Source organism: Leptonychotes weddellii, chromosome 13, assembly GCF_054177405.1.
Source record: "Leptonychotes weddellii isolate Sample4059 chromosome 13, ASM5417740v2, whole genome shotgun sequence".
In the NCBI taxonomy this organism is placed as follows: Eukaryota; Metazoa; Chordata; class Mammalia; order Carnivora; family Phocidae; genus Leptonychotes; species Leptonychotes weddellii.
In genome coordinates, this window is record NC_138381.1 from 34,486,212 (window position 1) to 34,508,859 (window position 22,648).

A 22,648-nucleotide genomic window follows, 5' to 3' on the forward strand; every position below is an offset into this window, starting at 1 on the left:
ACCATAACTGTAATTACACAAGCTTCCATGATCCCCGATTTGACCTCGCTATTTGCTTAACAAATAGATTGCATATGCCTGGACATAATGAAAATTCATTCAACATTCATTACGGACTATCATGTAAACGGCCCAATAGTTCACTAAGTGCTGCCAACCTTCAGATCCTACTCAAAAAGTATACTTCTCCAGCCTTCCCTATATTTTCCAACTTTCTGAGTTGAATAGAGACTTGAAAATTACCTAGAGACTGCAGTCATATTAGAAGTGCTTTACTACTCCAGGCACAAGTCACCTTACCCATGCTGAGAAGCTGCAAAGAAAGCTTTCAGAGAAACACAGAAATAAACCTTTGAGCCTTATAAATATATATTCATATTCCCTGTGTCTATAACTGGTGAATAGAGGCCTATCAATATAGCAAATTCTTACCATTTTAGGTTCATTATGAGGAACACTCATTTAGTAATTTAAATGATAGTTTTAAAAAGTTTAAAGTGTGGTTTTATCAAATGACAAATAGAAATAGAAATAATAATTAATAAAGTGTGGCCAAGTGAAAGTCACCCAGGATCTACTAAGCATGCTTCATTGAGAAATATGGTATTGATCCTTAGTAATACAATTGTACATGTAACATGCTGAAAGGGAGCCTACTCCTTTGTAGGTTAAGAATTTGCCCTCTAACACCAGTGGACCAACCTCCCACCCTTTTCATGGAGAATACAAAAATTAACTGTCTGACTTTGTTTGATGACCAAATCTTTAATTTCTGGGGTTGAAAGTATGAGGTTTTACCACAAACTTTCCCAACTTTTCAACAAGTTCTAAATATATGTTTGTGTTAAGATGGCTTATAAAGTAGTTAAAATCTTAAATAAAACTTCAACTACAAGTTTTAAAGATTTACTACAAAGTACCACTCTTTTAGACCATGAAGTACAAAGAAAATACCAATGTGAAAACCAATATCACTTTAGAATTATGCACATTGTAACTAAAATTCTTGTTTTATAATTTTATATACTATGAGATAATACTTAAGTAGTGAGGTCTCTGGCAAACTTAAAATCAAATCTGATTTATAAAGAAAGTGTCTAGTAGAGAGTAGCACTCGTGTTTGTTGAATGTACGACCTCACTTAGCTTTTCAGGAATGAACCTATTACTTAAAGAGTACAACTGCACATAAATGTAATTGACTTTAACAGTGAAATGATTAGTGTTCAAGGAGAATTTAACTTCTTGATGAACATAATGAGTTTTTTCAGCATACTGATCTTCACCTTCTAAGATGATGAAGTTGTCCATCAGGACGAAATCACCACCTTAAGCCATCATAGTTGGTATTTTCCTATCATCCCACCAAAACAGCATACCAAACCTTGTCTTCTGAAGCATATCCCTCTGTGTTCATTATCCAGTAATTAGAGTCTCTCTGCTGCCCAATTACCACCCTTCCCAACTTTTTTTTCTTTTTAACTCAAGATAGATGTACCTACTATATAATTGATTTCAGATCCCTGCAAAACCACTCAAAACACGGTGTGAAATTTCAATGATTCTTCCCTCCAAACTTAACTATTTCCTTGCCTTGTTATGCATTTTGCCCCTTGAATCCCCAAAATTGTGGTGGTTCCTTAAATCAAAAGCTTAATAATTGTGCGGGTACAACCTCTGGTGCTGAATGCACAGGAAGAAAGAAAGGACTAGCAGAGAAAAGAAACACACGAGGCTCAACTGGGAGGATGTGTTCGCTACCAATTATGCCTGAGAAGTCTTGGAGGAGGAAGGTGATGTGTCAGTAAAGTCCCAGGAAGGCATCTTGCATCTTGGCCACAGGAGGAGTCCTGCTGGTTTCAGGAAGGGAACAGAGGCCCAGATTCTCCTTTGGTGGCCTTATACTTTTTCTCCCAATTCTTTGGGCCCCCTCTTTCCTTCCTCTACTCCATTTGCCTGTCTTCCCTCTTCTCTTCTTTTTTCTTCCTTCTTCTTCCCAAATCCTTTCCTCCTTCAGAGGGAAGAGGAGCAGACATTCTATCCGTACACATCTCTTTTCATCTTGTTGTCATTTTCAACAAATGAAATGCCAATGTTGGTTTGAAGAAATCATTTAAGTTCTTTTATGTTCCGTCTGCCTCCCACATGAGTTCTTGGGAAAACCAGTTCTTAGAAAATATGGAAATTACACTCTCTGCTTCTGTGAATTTGTGGAAATACACTATTTACTTCATTTTGCTACAGCTCTTAGTATCTAGTGCCAAGAGCATGTCTGACTTTTGGTACGCAGTGTCCACATAGTTTCTGGACTTCCTAGAACTAGTCTCAAATTCTTCTCCTCATCATTTATTTCTGGGAAGCCAAAAATATGACCATGTATAGAGGAAGCCAAGTTCATGATGAACACAAGAGAGGATCAAAATGAAATAGATCAAGAACTTACAGAGTTGACAGGGGAGGCAGTTTTCACTTTAAACTTGGGTCTATAAAGACTTTTCATGTGAAGTATCTTCACTAGATTTTCTTTTGCACCTCCCCAGGAGCTCAAAGAAGGAAAACAAATTGAAAACCTTTTCTCCCCAGTTGTTGTGAAGATAGTAACGATACGTAGTTCATTATCATTTCTTCAAAGCAACATACATCACGATACTTTATAGAATACACTAGATGTTTAAATTTTCACGTGGTAGCTTGGCCATTTGTGTAGAGAAGTTGGGGCGTATTTCCAATTCATTGTGGGCTTTGGGATCAGACACATGGGCACCTCCATTCTTCCCAAGAAGCAATGCTTCTGGAAAGTCCGTGTTCCAGAATGCAACAATGGTTGGCACGTAACCCCAGCTATAGAAGCCTCCCATTCTTCCACATGCCCTGTTCTCAAATCAAAATGCATTCTTCCTTTTATCCTCTGAAGCAGGGAACTACCTGGGGCTCCTCTTGACCATGTGTGATAAATCTTTTCTAATCTGAGTCCCAAGGAAAAGCAGGGTCACCATCTCTAAAATTGTGTGTACACATATTTCTTTTTCTTATTGTTTTTTTTCCCCTACCAGGTACTTGCCATTGTATAACTTTATTCCCTTGCACACATACTAACATGAATGGGCGTGGGGACCATCATACCCTGGAGGGGATGACAACGTCAATTTGAAGTTGATGTGTTTGGTTGAAAGAAAAGAGGCGGGAAATATTCCTTTAGATTTTTTTTCCTAAAAAAATTCTCTATGTTCTCACCAATTCCTTTTGAGATCTCTGGAAAAGAGCAACTTTATATAAAGAGAAACAGCCTTTTCCCAGATTTTTTTCACATACACACACACACACACAAACACACACACACACACACATTGATACAATGGGTTCTGGAATGGTAGAGCAATTTCAAAATGTCTCATATTTATTTATTTAAAATTCACCCTTGGTTTTGAAGGGTGACAACTAATGTTGAGTTTTTTTTTTTTTTTTTAAGATTTTATTTATTTATTTGACAGAGACACAGCGAGAGAGGGAACACAAGCAGGGGGAGAGGGAGAAACAGGCTTCCTGCTGAGCAGGGAGCCCGATGTGGGGCTCGATCCCAGGACCTTGGGATCATGACCTGAGCTGAAGGTAGGCGCTTAATGACTGAGCCACCCAGCCACCCCTGTCGAGTTTTTTGCTTAAGCGTAAATTACATTTTTGGGGTGTTCTAAGGTAACAAAATCATGCACAAATGCTCCCTGGATTGTTGCTGAAATCTGAAATATAGTTTTAAAAGCCATTCTTGCTTATGCTGTGTTACTGTATTAGCTCTGGTCAAATATTTTTTTTTCTTTTATTAAACATGAAAATAAAGGATTTAAATAAAAGTCCTGGATGCAGTCTCACAGAGCAACAGTATTATATAAACAACTTTTGTAACGTAAAATAGTTATTATCATCATGGTTAAACGGAAAATGACATTCAAATGGCAAATTAAAAACATATTTTCATTTTTACTAATTTTTAAATAATTGATAAACTTGTGTGGTGTTTGAACTGGTAAAGGATGACTTGTAAAGTTGGCTCCCTTCTTAAGTAACTAACTGTTAATTGTGAATAAAATTTTGCTTCTCATGTATGTATGTAAACACACATACACACATATATATGTGTACAGCCATACATGTATGTATGTGTGTATATTCACACTTATGAAAGTATATGTTCATAATATATATGAACATATTATATGTTCATTTACATGTGTATATATAAGTATGTACGACATATTGTTTATATATGTCAAAACCTCTTGAACTGCACACTTATTTTAAATATATTCATTGAATTATATATCAATTATATCTCAATAAAGCTGTTTTTTACTTAATTGCTTCTCACTATGATTAACTCAGGCTAGTAACAAGGTCACTAAACTAATTTAACTAATTTGAAAACAATAAAAAATGTCCACAAGTTGAGATAATTTCTGGAAAAATTCTGTTTTTCTTTCCTTTTCTAGTTTTCAATATCTGAGATCTGAAACATAAACTATCTGCCACATGCAAATCAGCAAACAAGCATAAAAAACAGCTCAGTGTTTCAGTGGGAAAATTAGTTGTCATCAATTCAGGCTGGCATGAAAGCTGAACTATCTTTCAAGCAGGTACTGCGGAGGAAATAATAAGAATTCTTAGGTCATATTTGATTCACTACATTTACTATGTTGTCCCCCAGATATCACTAAGCTGTGTCAATTGCATTTTTGTCAAGAGAGCATCTAGAAAAGTTTGCTGGGTATAGGGCATACACAGAGAAGAACTAAAGCAACTCTAGCAAGTGAATAAAAGTTACTGAAGTGAAGAAGAGAGGTGACTGGAGTTTTAATTATGCACTAATATTTCAGTATAGGAAATAGAATGGAGTGTGAAGACCAGTTGAATTCAGGTTTGGAAAAAACTAACGTATTAGTGGAGCTCTGGGGCTACACGGAATAAAGAATTAACTGAAAAGACTATTTCAAATTTCATGAAATTTCACACAACATGACCAGAAAGTGTGAAAAGAGTGAAGAAATCTTCACGGTGGTTGATTTATAAGTTCATCTATTTTATGGTGTTAATTCATCTGTTTTCCTGACTAGAAAGGATGGTTTTTAATCTTAGAAGAAATTAACCATGGAAAAACGTTGGTTTTCAGAAGCCAAGGTTGAATTCAGTGCCTCAATTTCATTTCTATTTGCTTTTGATTACCAATGCACAAATGCTTAAAATCTAGTTTGAATGTTTTAAGTCTGATTAAAAAACTAGGGTTGTTAGGTAAATAATCTTTGGGTAAGCAAGTGTTTGAAAAAAACTGAAAAAGATACAATGAATTACCTTTTCTGTGGTTGAAAACCCAAACCAATCAACCAACCGACCAACCAGTCAACCAATAAAAATCTCACCATGTTGCTGTGGTGGGAAGAATCAGGATTTGGGGAGTATTTGGGGTGAGTGATGTGCCTTCCCCATGTGCGCTACTAAGTTGAATATAGTATTAGCCATTAACCAGATGGCACTGTGACAAACCAGAAAACAGCCCATTAGACTGTGTTCGACACACTCTATGAATCATAAGCAATTTTCTGACATTTGGGAGAGTGAGAAGATCTGGCTAAGTGCTATATATAATAGCCACAGTGATTCCTTTTGTGAGTAGTTACTACTCTAGAGGTTCCATTTGTGAAAGTATCTGTGAACCTTCAAGAGATGGTTCTAAAATCGGGGGTAAAGAAAGTAGCCATTCAAACTTTTACAATGTCCTTATTGTGGTAATGAAGATGTTGGCTATAATTAAAGGGCCTTATGTGACATGGGATAGGACTGGTTAATTTTCTCACATAAATGATGCAAGGGTTTCATCAAGATAATTAAGATTTTACAAAGGGGGCACCATGCCAACAAAGATAGGCAGGGGCACGATGCTGAGGGCGGTGAAGGGGAGGAGGGTCTTTTGGGTCAGCCCTTGCAATACTCTTTGTAGTAATGATAGTCAATCTTTCATAAGCGTAGATAATGTTGCCGCCACAACGTACGTGGCCCTTGGAGCTCTTTTCCCAGTGGTGATGAGAGACTTCCATTGTTCCAGCATTTTTCCCCTGTAAATTTGTGCATTTATAAGAAAATAATCTAGGTTTAAGGATATAGTTATGATCACAAAAATGAGTGAAGTGAATTAGTCCACAAATTGTGTGGACCCATATTGTACCTAATTGCACACACACGCACACACACACGCATGAAGACTTCCAAAGTTTAAGGGAGGGTGCCTTTGAGAATTCCCTCTTTTCTTTTAAGTAAGGGAAAGGTGAATCAAGTACATAGCTAGAAATGGAAATAAGAACAGGGCTGCGACAGACGGTGGTGGTAACCAGAGCTATACACTCGTAAATCTGTGTAAGGTAGATTGCTAGGGTGTCAAAGGACTTCAAAGATATTCCCTAGTGCCTTTTGAAGATCAAAGTGGTATGCTTGTAAAGGACTCTAGGTGAGTAATGCCAGGAGTTTGTATCAAGGATTCTGGAGTGGTGATTTCAATTCATTCTCATTTCGCTTTATCTTTCCAAGATCTCTCACAATACAGAAGACCCAAAACTCAAGCTAAATAAAATATCGGTATGCCAAACCTCCCTACTTTCTTAATGCTGCCTTAATTAACACTGACCAGCACCATGCTTGCCTTGTTTAGGTTTTCGGTTTCCCAGATTTTTATTTTTATTTTTTTAATTTTTTAAACAGATTTTATTTATTTGAGAGAGAGAGAGCGAGAGAGCATGAGCAGGGGGAGGGGGGAAAGGGAGAAGCAGACTCCCTGCAAGGGGAGGGGGAGGGGGAGCGGGAGAGGGAGAGGGAGAAGCAGACTCCCTGCTGAGCAGGGAGCCAGGGCAGGGCTCACTCCCAGGACCCTGAGATCATGACCTGAGTCGAAGGCAGATGCTTAACTGACTGAGCCACCCAGGCACCCTGGTTTTATCAGATTTTTAAAAAGGGCAGTTGGGATTGGGCAGGAATGGAGGGCAAAGCTCTAGGTCATATTTCTTTGGTTCAGTTCCAGTAGTAGGAAGAACAGGACTCTTAATTTATGCCTGCATTTGGCATGATGGGTTTCCATTAACCTCTGTGTATGGACATGGTTAAGAAATAAACAGTGGGTCACCACCAGCATCATCAAGTGAGAGAAAGTAAGCACTGAGAGCGTGGAATTGGTTTTGAAATTGCTCCTGTAATAGGAATCAGACTGCCTTACCTGCGGGAAATGTGGCCCAGGTCCAGTGGGACAGTAAGGCCTAAATTCTCAAGTCCTTTACCACAATGTGGTCCAGCCATGGGACCTTGTCCTGGCCTTACCCTGTTAGTGCTAAAGATCAATCACTCCAAGAGGCTCTTTGATTCAAGAATCTAAGAAATCACCATGTGGGGTCTTGCAGACTGTACAAAAGCAGAGACTCCTCTAAAGAAGAAGATCCAGCTTGGTACTCTTCATATATATGTATCTCATATATACTGCTATGAGGCCGTGAAGTCAAGATCAGAAGTGGAAAAGAGAGGAAAGAGCTGAAGTCCAGCTCGGGTTGAACATGCTCAACGGAATCTCATGAAGCCCCAGAAGATGACAGTATCTCTACTGAGACATACTCGAAGAGGATTTTAGTGATGGAGCAGGACGACTAGCAGTCTAGCTATGGCACTAGGAACTAGAGTTAGTGCTTCAGAGCTGGGATACTGACCGTGGGCTGTGGTCAAGCTGATTTACATACAGCTTTATGAGTGAATGCTCCTCAGCCCCAGGGCTGGATGCACTTATCCCCTCAGGTAACCTGAGGGATGCAAACAATGAGACCTCATTAGAACCTTCCATGGACAGAGCAAGGCCCACGCAGAGAGGAAAGATGTTCAGGGTACACAGCTTTATTGAACAGCACCCTTAAAACAGAAACCAGAGGCTAACCTCCATGGTGATAGATAGCAAGGACCGCAAACTTTAAACAATGTATCTGTGTTTCACAGAGAACATTCCAAAAGGACTGAAAATGGGAGAAAAAGGGAAATGATCATAGTTTGGGTTAATGGGTACCACGCACCCTGGAGGAACCAGAACAGCTCAAAGTATTATAGGAATATTTTAGAGTAGAGGAAGCCATGTTATCCATCTAGACGCAGCCACCATAAGCACCGTCCGAGCTGAAATGATATAAAACGACCTTCAGTAAGGATGGGGTCTATCTCTGCTTTGACATTTGCAGAATGCAGGGTCTCCTAATAAAAGCACATCTTTCTTAACATCGTGCCAAATCTTCCCCAGATAGAGGTACGGCCCCATGTCCCTTCTAGACTTTACGGTAGAAAAGATGGTTGAATCTGCTGGTGGCTTTGCGAAGGAGTGCTAAAAGGAACATACTGAGGGCCTAGAACATGTTATTTCACTCTGGATGTTCTGCAGTTCAGTTTTGCCTCATTTCCACTTGTTATAGATTTGCTTAATTTTTAGGGAGGCAACACCATGAACTGCTACATCTTATTTGTTATGCTAATTACAATTACGGGGAACATCTTCATCTCACGTTCTTGCTGATGGGCAAATACAGGAACTCAGGGAAAAAAAATCAGCAGCATTCTGAGTCTCATTGTGTGTAAATCCTCACTTGAATGTACCAGGATATTACAGTGAAATTGGTACCTCAGAAACCTCTCTGGGGGAAAAGACTGATTATGTTCCCTTTATGAAACATGAGGTTGTTGTTTGTTTTTTTCCTGCTGAAAGGCATTTGAAATCTTACGTTCATTACTCACTCTAATTTTCCTTACCTTTGTTTCTGCTTTCCTGTGAGCCTTCTCCGTATATTTATAAAATAAGCCCCTAGTACTTTATCTGCGAGATTTGATCAAACAATTTGGAGCACCTCTTGACCCTGCATATTTATCAAGCTAGCTCTAATAGAATTATTTGCTTCACCTGTTCTTTGCTCACATGGGCGTGGATCTTTGTGTAAAAATAGGAGACACGTACCCCTTTTTAAGAAGTTCTTCTTATTATCCCTGAAATCACTTATATGGAAACTATTCTTCCAAGTTTGGTCTTCAGCCTCTAGCCTCAGGAACTCCAGAACTCACCACATTATGAGAGGAGATTATAAACTGTCTCAGAATGTACCTAATAATTTTCCATTGCATCTTGAAATTCCAATTCTCTCCATTCCAAGTGCTATGAAGGTGACTTTCTCAACGACATAGAATACAGGTGTGTCGGTCATAAAACTTAAACATACCCCACATTCTTACTGTGAGGAGACTGTAAATGCAAGTTTCCAGAAGTGACACTCATCCCAAAAGCCATCCCAGCCATCGTCAAAAGCATCCAAATGAATGAAAGTGAAAACCTGTGACAGATATTTACAGACTAGTTTCTAACAATAATCTTCCACACCTGGCTTGCATTAGAATATTTTTCCTAACACAGAATTAGGGGTCATTATCAAGGAGAGGGCTTATTTCATAATAAGATTGGAACTTACCTCCTGGTAATAAAAGGACTTCCTGAGGAGGGGACTGAGTGGGAGAAGAGGGTGTCATTCATGCTGGTTACAGGTCTGGGCGGCCTAAAACGAAGTACAGTGTGGGTGGAAAGTTAAAACAAACAGAAGTCACAAGTAAAAAACTATCCACCACCTTTCCAGGAAAGGGGCTGGGATCAACACAACATTTTATATTTTGCAATGAAATTCTTTAAGTGTTTTGGGAAGTTACATTTCCTTAAAAATGTGGAATGTCCAGTAAACATTAGGAGGAAAACCTCTGGGCACCACAGGAATGTTTATCCATGAGCTTTGAGCCTTGGTGTTTCCTTGAGTTATATTCTTGAATCGAGCAAGGACTTTGAGGCAGCCCCAGGTCCACTGTCTTCTAAAAGGAGAACCTCTGAAAAATTGTTGATAAGCAGCATCTACATCCTCTTGGAAAGCAGAGGTTTCAGAAACTTCTCCTGTACTCCGCATGACAATGGCTCTTTCTCAATACACCCCGTCTGGAAGGAGCCAGTTGCAAAATCATATCGGGCCTGATTTGCTCTTTGTTCTATGCAAAGATGCAATCAGGCACCACAGGATTTACTGAATGTCTATTATCTGGATGTTCCATATAATAGGGCACATAGTGCAAGGCATCACATAAACTTTTCATATGATGAGAGAAAGAAAATAGGGTTCAGTATTTCTCAGAATTGTGCATGGCCTCAAACCCCAACTGCATGGGGTCTGTCATTCCCAGTCGTATTTTTCATTTTAGCCTGTCATCCTGTCCCTATCGTTAATGTCTTAGTTCAGGCAAAATGATAGAGCTAAGACTCCTATCTCATCTCCAAGTGGTTTTTAGTCTTATTTTAGGTTCACTGGAATATGTTCCATGAGATGGGATTGAGAGTTCAGAATACGGATAATGAGACGGCATCATTTTGAGTCAGAGGAAATTTTGGTCTCACTATAGTTCTATATTTGAGTTTGACGGTGCAGAATTTTTGAACACCAGATATTAATCACAGTAGCCTACAGAATCTGGTTGTGTTCGCTTGATCAAGAGACAAAGCTTTAATACTTTAGTTTCTACCTTAGGGAACCAAAGTTGGTTTTGGATTCCACAATGCAGAGATCCTGAGAAAAAGGTAGACTTCTTTATCCCAGTGTGTTTATGAGACTGGAAATGATGCTATACAGGGTTTAAAATGTCAGCACTCTATGCAAAAATTCACCGAAACTTTTGGTTCCTAGTACTTGGTGCTAAACAGTGTTCTAAGATTTTTGCAGACATTATTTGATGGGTGAGGTTGAAACAGCAGCTTCACTATTTCATCTACTCTAAACATATCAGCTGACATTCTGAAAACTAGCTGAGTGTTTTGCATTACTTACCTAGGATGTGTCTTTGACACATGAGGCTAGTTTAAAACTAATTCCGCAGGCTCCCTGCTCAGCGGGAGGCCTGCTTCTCCCTCCCCCACTCCCCCTGCTTGTGTTCCCTCTCTCGCTGTGTCTCTGTCAAATTAATAAATAAAATCTTTTAAAAAATAAAACTAATTCTGCCTTGAGCACAACACTTTCACTGTATAAGCAGGATGCTAATTTTATACAAATGTCCTCTGTGAATTTTGAAAAGTTAGGTAAATCAGATTTTAAAACAGTAAGAAGAATGAAATATCTTCATTTTAACTTTACAACAAGTTGAAACAATCAACTTGACCAACATTTCTGGTTTTCTTTTGTCTTTTTTAACTTTCCCATCGTGCTCTAGCTCTAGGAAATGAGAAAACAAGTGGACTTGGAATGCTTTTTAATTAGCCTGGTAAATTTACTCTATAGAACCTGGTCACCGCAAAGGTGAAATTGCAGTTTCTTAGTAAATGGCTTCATGTTTAAGGTTCATCTTGGAAATGTTGAACTTGGGACACAGAATGACTAACCTTGGCACCAAATGGTGGCTTTCAAAGGGACTGTGGTTCCTATTGTCTCCATCATCAAATGGGAAGTTATTTTATCTAATAACTAGGTCACATTGGGAATTTTAAACAGATTTATTCTTATGAGAAAGAAATAGCTCCATAAGATAAAGTCGCAGGGATCTAGTGCAAAGTTTTCCTTGTGGACAAGACCTTCACAGAGGACAGTTTCATAAAATTGGCATTTGGGGGTGCCTGGGTGGCTCAGTCGGTTACGCGTCTGCCTTGGGCTCAGGTCATGATACCGGGGTCCTGGGATCGAGCCCCGCGTCGGGCACCCTGCTCGGCGGGAAGCCTGTTTCTCCCTCTCCCACTCCACCTGCTTGTGTTCCTTCTCTCGCTCTCTCTCTCTGTTAAATAAATAAATAAAATCTTAAAAAAAAATTGGCATTCGTCTTGTGAATGGAAAATATTCAGCTTAAGGCAGAATTAGTTTTAAACTAGCCTCGTGTTACTCACTTGTTTTGTGTCTCTTAACCACTTGTAATTATGATTATGTCTTTACAAGCACACAGGGGACTATTGAACTACTTACCAAGTATCACTTTTGGCAGCAAGAAATTGAATAGGATAGACACTGTTAATCATGGTAAAATTAACAAGAAATACAACAGCTAAGAACAAATGCCAAAATACCAAAATGTCACCACTTAAGTAGCCTTACATACCTGTGGTAATTTAGAATAGCTAAATGAATGGCATATTTTAAAATTAGAAGTCTGAGCTATCCCCAACCAAAAAAAAAAAAAAACACAAAAGAAAAAGACATGGCTATCTGTTCAGGACAAAAACATTTGAATAATAAATGAGAGAAAAATGTCTAAAGCTAAAAATAGAAAAAAATCCCAGTCTCATAGAGATTGGACATTCTGCATGCAGAATTTCTTGTCTATTATTTCAACAATTAAATATTTTTCACAATTCACATTTTAAAATTAAGACATTCACCCTGGAAAAATATATTATCCGTGAGTATAGGCCACTATTTTGATTCGAGGACTATTTGGAGAATCTGGTTAAATATATGGAACTTTTCTCAGAAAAAGGCCCATTTGTGTAGAATTATAAGGGAAGCCTGAAACTCTTCATGGAACTCAAATTGTGTAGAGACTGCCCTCAGTTCAGTGAATAATACGTCAGATCAGATTGCCACTCTACAGTTAAAAATTTGTTTACTCATTAGCCAATTAAATACACACACACACACACACACCAGCCAGAGCATGACTGGGTACAGGCCCTGTGCTAGGTAATACTGCAGTGTGACTGACCATGAACTTGACTTTTATTTCACTCTGTCTCACTTCCTAATTTTGTCTCCCAGTGGGAGGAAGCATCCTAATTCTGTTCTGCTGCAAAGCTCTTAGAGTCAGGCTATTCCCATCCACTCCCTCTCTAGTTTCCTTATACCCATCAGCTCTGATTGAACGTCGTTCTCTGGGCTGAAACTCCCAGCTGGGCTGGTAGGAAGTGCTCCACAGCAGAGCTCAGAGAGCACAGACTTGCTCTCACTCAGTTTTGTTCATTTATTAGCACGTTAGTGATTGTGTCTGGCTAGGGGAAAAACAGTGAGACCTTAATAAGAATCGCTCGTACGAGGTCGTTTTCTGCACGTGACTGGCCCTCTGGGATACTCCACAGATTTATTTATCCCTGGTTTCTTTTAAGGCTTATTTTTAGGATCAAAATTTCCAAAAATAAGTTAGCCACATTCTACAGAATTGGTTTATGTTAGTTTTTTGGATGCTTCGCCCATGCCAGCAACATAAGCCTCCAGGCTGTGTTTATTGCTGAAGGCAGTAAACCCTCCACGCACACTTGGGAGCAAACAAACCAAGCCCCGTAGTATTTATACAAAACCATAGACATGACACAGCACAAATCATTTGAGGGTATTTGCTTAGGTCCATCAGAGGACAGAGTTACTGCTTTCATAAGGGCTCAGATCCATCATGGCGCCTCTGATGGATCATGTTCTGTCTGAACTGCCTGAAGCATGAACTCTGTACTGGTGGATTTCTAATATTGATAGGTCTGATCTGCCGCCTCTTGATGTCAACATGCAAACCTAGGCCCTGAGTGCAGTAGGTCCTGCCGAACTGTGCAAAACAAAAAGCAGTTTGTATTGAGGGGGAACCACGTTTTCTAGAGTCTTTCTGAGGTACCTGTGATGATGTAATTCCTAATTGGGCACAGAAGCAGATGACGAGCTTGTTTCTTCTTTTGAGTGCAAGATAACACCAAGGAAGAAATACTTTCTTCTACCTAAGCCTCCCCTGTTATCTGGCCACCCAGGCCTGAGAGAAGCTCCAGGGCTTGAGCCTTCTGGGAAGTGGAAGGAATGGGTGGGAGCACCATTTCTGGGCACATCCCCCTCTGCCCACCAAACTCACATAGACTTTGGAGAAAGAATTTTTTAAAGTCTGTTTTTGGAAGTTCTGAGGAATTTTACCACCAACCTCTCTTTTCCACCTTCTCATGTATGGGCCATGATTCTTCTAAAATTGTGTAGTTTGGGATAAGACAACAACAATTTTTAGATTTGCTGATATCTTTAAGATGACTGGCTCTGCAGATAAATGAAACAAAGAGCTTTTATATTTGGGACTCAAAGCACATATGATATTAAGGTACAGTGTGCTTTAAAATTTTCTTATTATGGTTAATTTCATTGATTGCTAATGTCCAGTTGTAAAAACTCTACTAACATCTATATTTTATAATGATGCTTTTTGAATATTTTCTACCTGTAGGTGAATAACATTAGTGTTGCATAATTTACTTATACATCAAGACAGAAGTACCGTTTACCCCTGCAATAAAAAAATTATAATCACATTATTTTTACTCTTTTTTTTAATTAAAATTTAAAACTTGGTCCCTAGCAACTGATATGAAATTGCCTTTGTATGGATGTGAACATGTGTCAATGAAGAAAGATGTCTTTTCATCTGGAAGGCAGAGATACTCACACAATGTGGGCCAAGTTGAGTGGCTTCTCAGGCTGGTCAGGGAACATGGGGTGCAAGGGTTCACGGCTGGAAGCACAGCTCAGAGACTTGCTTAATGCATTAGTTAGCTTCTTAGCAGGGGATTTCTGGAAAGAAGAAGAATGGTAGAAGTGATAAGAACTAACATTTACATACCATTTCAGGAGATGATTTGCTTTCATAATAGATATTCATTCATTTACTCATTCATTTATTCATTGATTTATTCTTGAAATCTTTGACTATCTACTCTAAGTCAGGGAGTTTGCTCAGTGCTGGAACTAAAGTTCTGGTATCATCCATCAGAGTACCTGCCTCCGGCAACTTAGTGTCAGCAAATGCTGTGATAAATGGAAGCAGTCATTGTGCATGGGACATCTGAGCTGGGACTTAAGGGACCAGCAGGAGTCCTTCTGATATTAACTCCGGGGACTGGGAAGATAATTCCAGATGGAGGAAGAAGAAACCCCATTCTGGAGAGGAAAGAAGAAGGCAGACCCTTAAAGTCCGTCTATGCCACATCAAGGACCGTGGTCTTTATCTCAAATGCAGAGGGAGATCATGAAGAGTTTAAATCATAGAGGTGACAGGATCTGTCTAATTATAGAAGGATTACTCCTGCTTAAGAGCAGAAAACCGTCTGGGAGGAGACAGGAGTGGAAGTAAGCAGGTGAGCAGAAGGTTTCACAGGCATCCAGGTGCAAGATGTTTCGGGCGTGGCTGGATCCATCCAGTTGAAAGTGAAAGGGGAACTTCAATCGGAGTCTTTGGAGTTTTAAAAATCATGTTCTTTCCAGAGCATCATGTTATCTCTTTTTCATTTAGACGAGTGGGATGTAGATCTTATAATTTCACAGCCAAATCTATCAAAAATAATCTACCACATATAATAAATCTTTATACCAGCTCTTCCTTTCCATGAGAAGCCACGTACCATTTTGTCACTTCCTTTTACATGGAGAGCCCAGAATTGGCAATACAATGAAGTGACTTTTGTCCTCACTATTTAAAAGCTAAGCGATAGGAGCCCTGTTCAAGAAGTCCCTCTTTGGCTTTTGTTAGGAGATATAATTCTTAGAACCCCTAAAACACAGCCAGCTTGTGTTTCCGTCCACAAACATTGGAGCGTCTTTGTCCTCTTGAGGGGTCTGATCCTATTTTGTAAAGACATTGCCCTGCCACAGAGCCATAGAGTTTTGAGCCCACAGCCTCTAAGAAAGAGGCTCCTAAACTGACGTTAGCATTTACGTAAAACAATCATTGAAAAATGCTTAATCTTCGGGCGCCTGGGTGGCTCAGTTGGTTAAGCGACTGCCTTCGGCTCAGGTCATGATCCTGGAGTCCCGGGATCGAGTCCCACGTCGGGCTCCCGGCTCGGCGGGGAGTCTGCCTCTCTCTCTGACCCTCCCCCCTCTCACGCTCTCTATCTCATTCTCTCTCTCAAATAAATAAATAAAATCTTTAAAAAAAAAAAAAAGAAAAATGCTTAATCTTCAAACACTAACCCTCCAGAACGTGAGATAGAACAAGTTTGAAAATTGGTAGGATATCGACCATAAGAAAATGGAAAGCATCTTCTCCTAGCTTCTGCACTAAGTAGTAATAGCATTTCATGCTCTGTGTTAGCGGAGCCATGCTCAGCATGTGACATAACCGACGGTGAGAGGTGGCATCTGCACTGGTGTGAAGCCCTCAGTACGCGATGCCTCGTACTTGAATTTAGAATCTGACAGACGCTGAAAAATTAATATATTTACTCTGAATGCCGGTTCCCAATAATCATTCCTAGAAAGAACATTCTGATTTAAAATGCGTTTTCTGAATACCTCCTTTTTTTTTTTTTAAAAAAAAAGAACAATAAGTTACTCTTTACGTAAAGACTATACGTTAGTTGAAATATATAAAATATAGAAAAAACTCATAATAAAAAGTTTGCGTTTTCGGGACGCCTGGGTGGCTCAGTCGGTTAAGCCTTCGGCTCAGGTCATGATCCCGGGGTCCTGGGATCGAGTCCCGCATCGGGCTCCTTGCTCGGCGGGGAGCCTGCTTCTCCCTCTGCCTGCCTCTCTCGCTGCTTGTGCTCTGTCTCTCTCTGACAAATAAATAAATAAATAAAATCTTAAAAAAAAAAAAATTTGCGTTTTCTTGTGTAAGAACTACTCCAAGAGGGGTTGGCAGGCCTGATGGTACAGCCCACAAAAACCAATCCATACACAGAACAATACTTTCACACAAGCACAGAACAACCCCAGGGGACCCGATCTTTGAGTGTAACTGAGACACAGGTCAGCAAACCAACCCTGAGCTTGAACCCCGAGCTCACCGAGTCAGATTCCTCCCACACATGCATCACATGGACAGACTCTCACAGGTCACCTCTGGCAAGCTGGTCACTCACACTTTACAAAAAGATGATTTGCTCATAGAGCCACAACCTCCCTGCCTCCAAAAAAGGAAACCGGAACAGCAGCACTAAGCCCACGGGCTCACACGTCTTTCTTTTATGCTCTAGCCATGCATGTAACAGAACCCCAGAATCTGAGAAAAAAGGAACTAATGATAACTTTTAAGCAATTCCCACCCCTGAAACCAAACAAAACTCGGTAAGAACCTTAACTTACTGTGAAAACGAGATTATGTCTCAAACAAAGGTGCTTGTTGGGTTGTTATCTAAACCAGTACCGAGCTGATCGTATCCCAAGGAGTAACAGAGCGTGAGTCTTCCTAAACTCTAAGTCCGAGGACGCTGCACTGGGTTCAGATGCAGCAATGGAGGTGTCCCAGTAAGGTGGCGGGGGTGGGGGGGGGGGTGGGGGGGGCGTGCTAGAGTAGAAGTTAGGCTTGCCCTCGAGTCTCCCGCCATCCTTGCTGTTCCCTTGCGTTCTGAGCGCCACTCACACATGCGAGGGCAAGTGTTGCCTGGACCTTGCCTTACCCATGACGTGTACTCTTTCATTTGGTGCTGGTTGCTATGGGAGCCGCCGGCGTGGCCCCTCCAGAAGCAGTCCTGACAGAGCTGGTAGTTGTGACACTGTTGACACCGATAGCGGAACCCCATCATACTCTCACTGTGGCAGTAGGAACATTCAACCGGGTGGAAGACTACGGGGGAAGGAAATGGAGGGGAAAAAATGAGAAAAGGAAAGTCTGAGCCAGAATAAGGAAAAAGGCAGCCTAACGGGCACTGTGTTTTTCTGCTGTGTGCCGTGATTTCAGAGGATAGTCAATTCTGGCCAAGAGGAGCATCATGTTTATTCCTGGACTCTCGGCACCCTTTCCAAGCATGTGTGTGGAGGTGGAGGAAGTGAAACGGGAGGGAGGATAGGTCTTCTTTTAACCACAAATTTCTCTCTCCACTCCCATCTCTTACACTCTGAGAATATAAATTGCCCAAACTGACTCGCCTTTCCCCCAAGCTGCTCCCCTGTCTCCAGGAGACCAGCACAGCTCACTGGAAGACTCAGAAGCACAACGGGGGAACACAACTGACTGTCCCCTGAGTGGAGAGCGGACGTTAGAGAAATGGAAAACAGAGGGAGAAAAAGGAAAGGGGAATGAGGGAGAGTAGGAAAACTGGATGAGAGAATCGAATTATTTTGTTAAAAAAATGGAGTGGCGAATGGGCTTCTTTCATGAGTGACATTACCTCCATTTAACAATTTTTGTTTTTCCTTTCCCGAGAGGCAGATGGACAGGGCCCAAAGAGATGTATAAATGATGTGAATACGCTTCTAATTCAGATAGTTTGAGAAACACTTAACTCTCTCTGACAGACAATTTGAATTATAAAGCAGGCAAGGTAAGATACTTGAGATTTGAAGCTAACGTCCAATCAAATCCAAGTAACTGTCTACATGCTATGAGCTAAAGATATTAAAAAACAAAAATTCTTGCCTTTGGTCAAGTTATTCTTTATGTAACCACAATCATCGAAAGCTTCCATTTGGAGCATATGACCAAAGATTAGCAAGGCACCATTATCTAATTTTTTCTCCATCTCCCCCGCCTATTCTTGGCCAAGTGCCTAGGAATGGTCAATGCCGTGAACACCAATATCGGAAGTTCAGACCTAAAAATAATCCTGGAAAATGTCCTATTCATTATTGAGATTCTTCTTCTGCTAGAGCAAGTCTACAGCCACACGTGACTTCTGAGAGACACACGGTGAGATTAATAAGTGTATGGAATTGACAGTCCTAATTTTGCAGTGGACCTCAAAGGCCTCACTGATCAGGGAGAAAGGTTCTTTCAAAACTCAGAATTACTAAACGACCTTGGCTTAATAACGGTAGACTTGATAGCCTAATTTCAATAATTTTAAAAACTGCCCTGGCTCAGGAGTAACTACTCACCGTTTTCCACATTCGCCAGTCGATGCAGAAGGGGCAGCCAGACCAGACACTGGGGGGGAGGGTCGGACATGAGCGTGTCCAAGAAACCATTTAAGGTGACTTTTTTCTGCATCAAAAAACCCACAAAAATTTAGAACAGAGAATAATTTCAATTGACCTGCTATGTAAATACCATCTGAGATGAAAGACACAAGACATCCAATTAACCTCTAATATATAAAGAAACAGAATATATTCTGATAGTTAAGAACCAGTTCTGAATTTAAAACCCTTTGGTTGCTTTTGACACTTAAATACTCGTAGGACTGGGTTATCTCCTCTGAGGCTGAGTCCATATTGCCACAAGAACAACAGTTCTGGGAGGGGTGCTTTTGTGAACCAGGGACAGTATGAAAGTGATGAGGGAAGATGAGGCGTAGACCTGCTCTGTAAAATTTGACCCAACCGTGTGACCCACAATTCCTGTAGCAGGTGGTCTTCCCCATCTGTAGAACAACTCCTTTACACACTCCCCCTACTCCCGCAAGTCCTACATACTTCATGGTTAATATGAATGATTCTGCCATACAAGATCAGGAGGGCGTCCTGTTAGGAGGGAGTGATCCTTTGCTGTGAGGAGAGAACCATCTATATTTTTGAAAATCCCTTTTCTCTTTATAGTTCTTTCCTCTTAATTCAGTCTGCATCTGTTTGCACTATCCTGGTCCTTCCCAGCGTAGAAAAGGAATGTATTATCAGTTTCCTTCAAAATGACAAAAAATAAGAAGTTATAGGAGTACATGATATTATCATAGGATGAATGACAAAAAAATGACATGTTTATGTGCAAAAGTCACTATTTTGGAAATTTTGAATTATAATATCAGGTGGGTGGGATAGTTTTTTGTTTTTTGGCTTTTTGTTTTTAAATTTTATTTTAATTCCAGTAGAGTTAACCTACAGTGTTATATTAGTTTCAGGTGTACAATATAGTGATTCAGCAATTCTATACATTACTTAGTACTCATCGAGATGAGTGTACTCTTAATCCCCAACTCCCCACCATCTCCCCTCTGGTAACCATCTGTTTGTTCTCCAGAAAAGATCCCAAATAACCAAACCAATTTTGAAAAAACAAAACAAAACAAAACAAAAAAACAAACAAAGCTGGAGGCATCACAATTCTAGATTTCAAGATGAACTACAAAACTGTAGTAATCAAAACAGTATCGTACTGGCACAAAAACAGATCAATGGAACAGAATAGACAGCCAAGGGATAGTTTTTTATCTTTAGACAAGAAATCAGTGGTGAAGAGCTACAGCACCTTTTCAAGGCACCTATCTTAACACTAATCCTTATCATTCACTCACAAAATATTTTGGTATGCTTTAATTAATCTTTTCTATCAGCAGATATTTATAATTTTAGCTTTTCCTCATAATACTAAGTAGCTTAAGTTTTATAGGATCGATAGCAACATTATTATTAAAAGATATTTTATGTAAAGTATAAGTAATGAGACAACATTTTTGAAAAAGCTACCACAATTTGTAGCATCATTTTAAAATAATACTGGCTTTCAAAATAATCACTTGGAATGGCTTGTACTTTTTCCAATGAAGCAATGCAAAAAAATGTAAAATTTCATCATTCAAACTGCTGTGACAGCCAGTTTACAAAAGACAAAAATATACTGGTCTTATTATTTTTATTTGTATTGCCTCTTTTTATACTTCAAATGCTCTTACCCATTTTGATCATTCATCATGCTGGCTAAAAATCACTTCTGGCAGTTTCCAAAAATGTGATTATGATTTTAACATATATAAATTTCTCATCATTGAGGATATATAAAAAATTATATAATAGGACTGTCTACAAGATATTTCAAAAGGAATTTTGAGCAGTGGTAACATCATATATAATTCTTATTGAACACGGAGGTCCTATGAAAATAGAAAGAGAGTCATTAAGAGAAACAAAAGCAGAAACAAACTATCGGGACTACACCAAAATAAAAAGCTTTTGCACAGTGAAGGAAACGATCAACAAATGTACAAATGTACAAATAAACAAACCCAGAGGCAGGGAGACCAGCGTGGTGTTTAATAGAATAGGCCAGACAACAGATGAGGATGAGGAAAGGGATCGGAGAAACATTTAGATGGGGAAATCAGCAGGACTTGAGGACTCATGAGAACTGCGGGGTGAGGAAGTGGTCTGGAAGGAGGCTTAGGTGAATGGAACCATTCTGATGTTACCAACTTGAAGGACAAATATAGAAAGGAGTGTGCTGCAGCTGGGGGCAGAGATGAGGGACCTAAGCTGGCCTAGGGCTGGGGGAGTGTGAGGGGTCAGAAAGGCTTTCTGGATGAGACAACACGGGACCAGAGCCAGCATTTAGTGTATCACACCGTCCCACCTCTTATTAGTTGTATGGATACCTATGATTCTACATCAATCCATGACCCGCAGGGATGTCTGAGGCACTTTTGACCTCCTAGGTCACAAGGAAATAGACTGATGAAGTTTACTAGGTGGGCAGTGAAATGCAGGTTTTCAGTGGCTGCTGTGCCCTGATTTCTTAAGTAAGGGAACCTTTTAGAGGATATACTTGGTTAGTATGGATTTTCAAAAAATTTTAAGCAAACCTTCACTTTATGGGTTTGTAAACTACCATTGTACTGTGCTGGAGAATGGTGCTGGACAGGCAGACTTTGTACACGACTGGGCAGATGCAAACATTGAGTATTGAGCTATACTCAATATCTTCTCTGGGCTAACTTGTACCACCCCCAGTTAAAACATGTCACTTTGAAGCCCTAATGTATCATGTCGCGGGGGACTTAGGCAGCTGTGTTTGTCATACGTCAGGCCTTCCTGTGTGGCATATGCTATATGATTCCTTTCCTTTACTGCACATTGGTGAAGCTTGGAGCTGGCTCCGACTTGTGTTTCATGTGAGGCTGAGTGACAATTCAGCTCTTTTGATAGTGTAGTGATAATGACAGCAATTATACCGAGGGTAGAGGGTTGTTGTAAGGATTAAATTAGACAATGCAAGAAAAGAGCTTAGCATGGTGCCTGGCTCACTGTCAGGAAGTACCACCGATTCTTACTTTCCAGGTATGTTGAGTTGAATTACTGGCTCAAAGGTCACTTGTCAGAGGCTGGGAGATATTACAGGTTATTGTGAAGAAGAGGTTGTCTAAGTGGTGACATGGAGTAACATACCAAAGGACAACCACTGTGTGAGAGACACTTCCTTTTTTTCCTACCTGTTGAGAGAAACAGGATCTCGCTGACTGCTCTGTGTAACCAAATGAAGGACCTTCAAAAACGGCTGTGGGTAGTTTGAGAACTTCCCGCAGGAACTGATCATATCGTCCATAAACCATCACCCCACTGGAGTCAGAAATCATGGAGAAAATATCTGATGGAAGGAAAAGGAAAGATATTTACTCACTACATGAATATATTCCCCACTGTTTCAGTGGGACATATTGCTGCAAATAACAAAAACTGTAGCAGAATAAGTAATTTTTTTATGAAAAAGTAACATAGAAGTTAATTGTTATGCTGAAATATTCCTGGCATAGTGTTGTCTTTGGTGTCTTTTTGTAGCTGATTCTGGAACATAGCACTAATTTGGTTAAAATTAGCATATTTTGATAAGACAGAGAGCATCACATTTTTATTTTGAGGTCAATTATAAGCTCATACATCACTCAATGGAAGGAATTTTTGTATAGGTGAGGAAAATGCTGACCTCATTGAAACACACAATGAACATATACTGTAACATTGAGGTGTGTAGGTATCTAGCTAGCTAGCTAT

General features: G+C 39.9%; 1 protein-coding gene across 24 annotated transcripts in view; it reads right to left on the bottom strand.

Moving 5' to 3' along the window:
* The window catches only part of DTNA (dystrobrevin alpha), a 340,345-nt gene that overhangs the window by 53,462 nt on the left and 264,235 nt on the right, over window positions 1-22,648 (bottom strand). For 16 of the 24 annotated variants that reach the window (XM_081801399.1, XM_081801400.1, XM_081801409.1 and 13 more), the window contains 6 exons: window positions 22,090-22,244; window positions 18,830-18,935; window positions 17,413-17,579; window positions 14,460-14,584; window positions 9,515-9,598; window positions 7,730-7,819 (listed from right to left, as the gene is read on the bottom strand). In XM_081801399.1, coding sequence (XP_081657525.1) covers window positions 7,730-7,819; window positions 9,515-9,598; window positions 14,460-14,584; window positions 17,413-17,579; window positions 18,830-18,935; window positions 22,090-22,244 — 727 coding nt within the window. Of the gene's footprint in view, window positions 1-7,729; window positions 7,820-7,894; window positions 8,184-9,514; window positions 9,599-14,459; window positions 14,585-17,412; window positions 17,580-18,829; window positions 18,936-22,089; window positions 22,245-22,648 lie in introns of those variants that run through there. The other 8 variants (XM_081801411.1, XM_081801414.1, XM_081801413.1 and 5 more) reach the window with 2 other exon arrangements.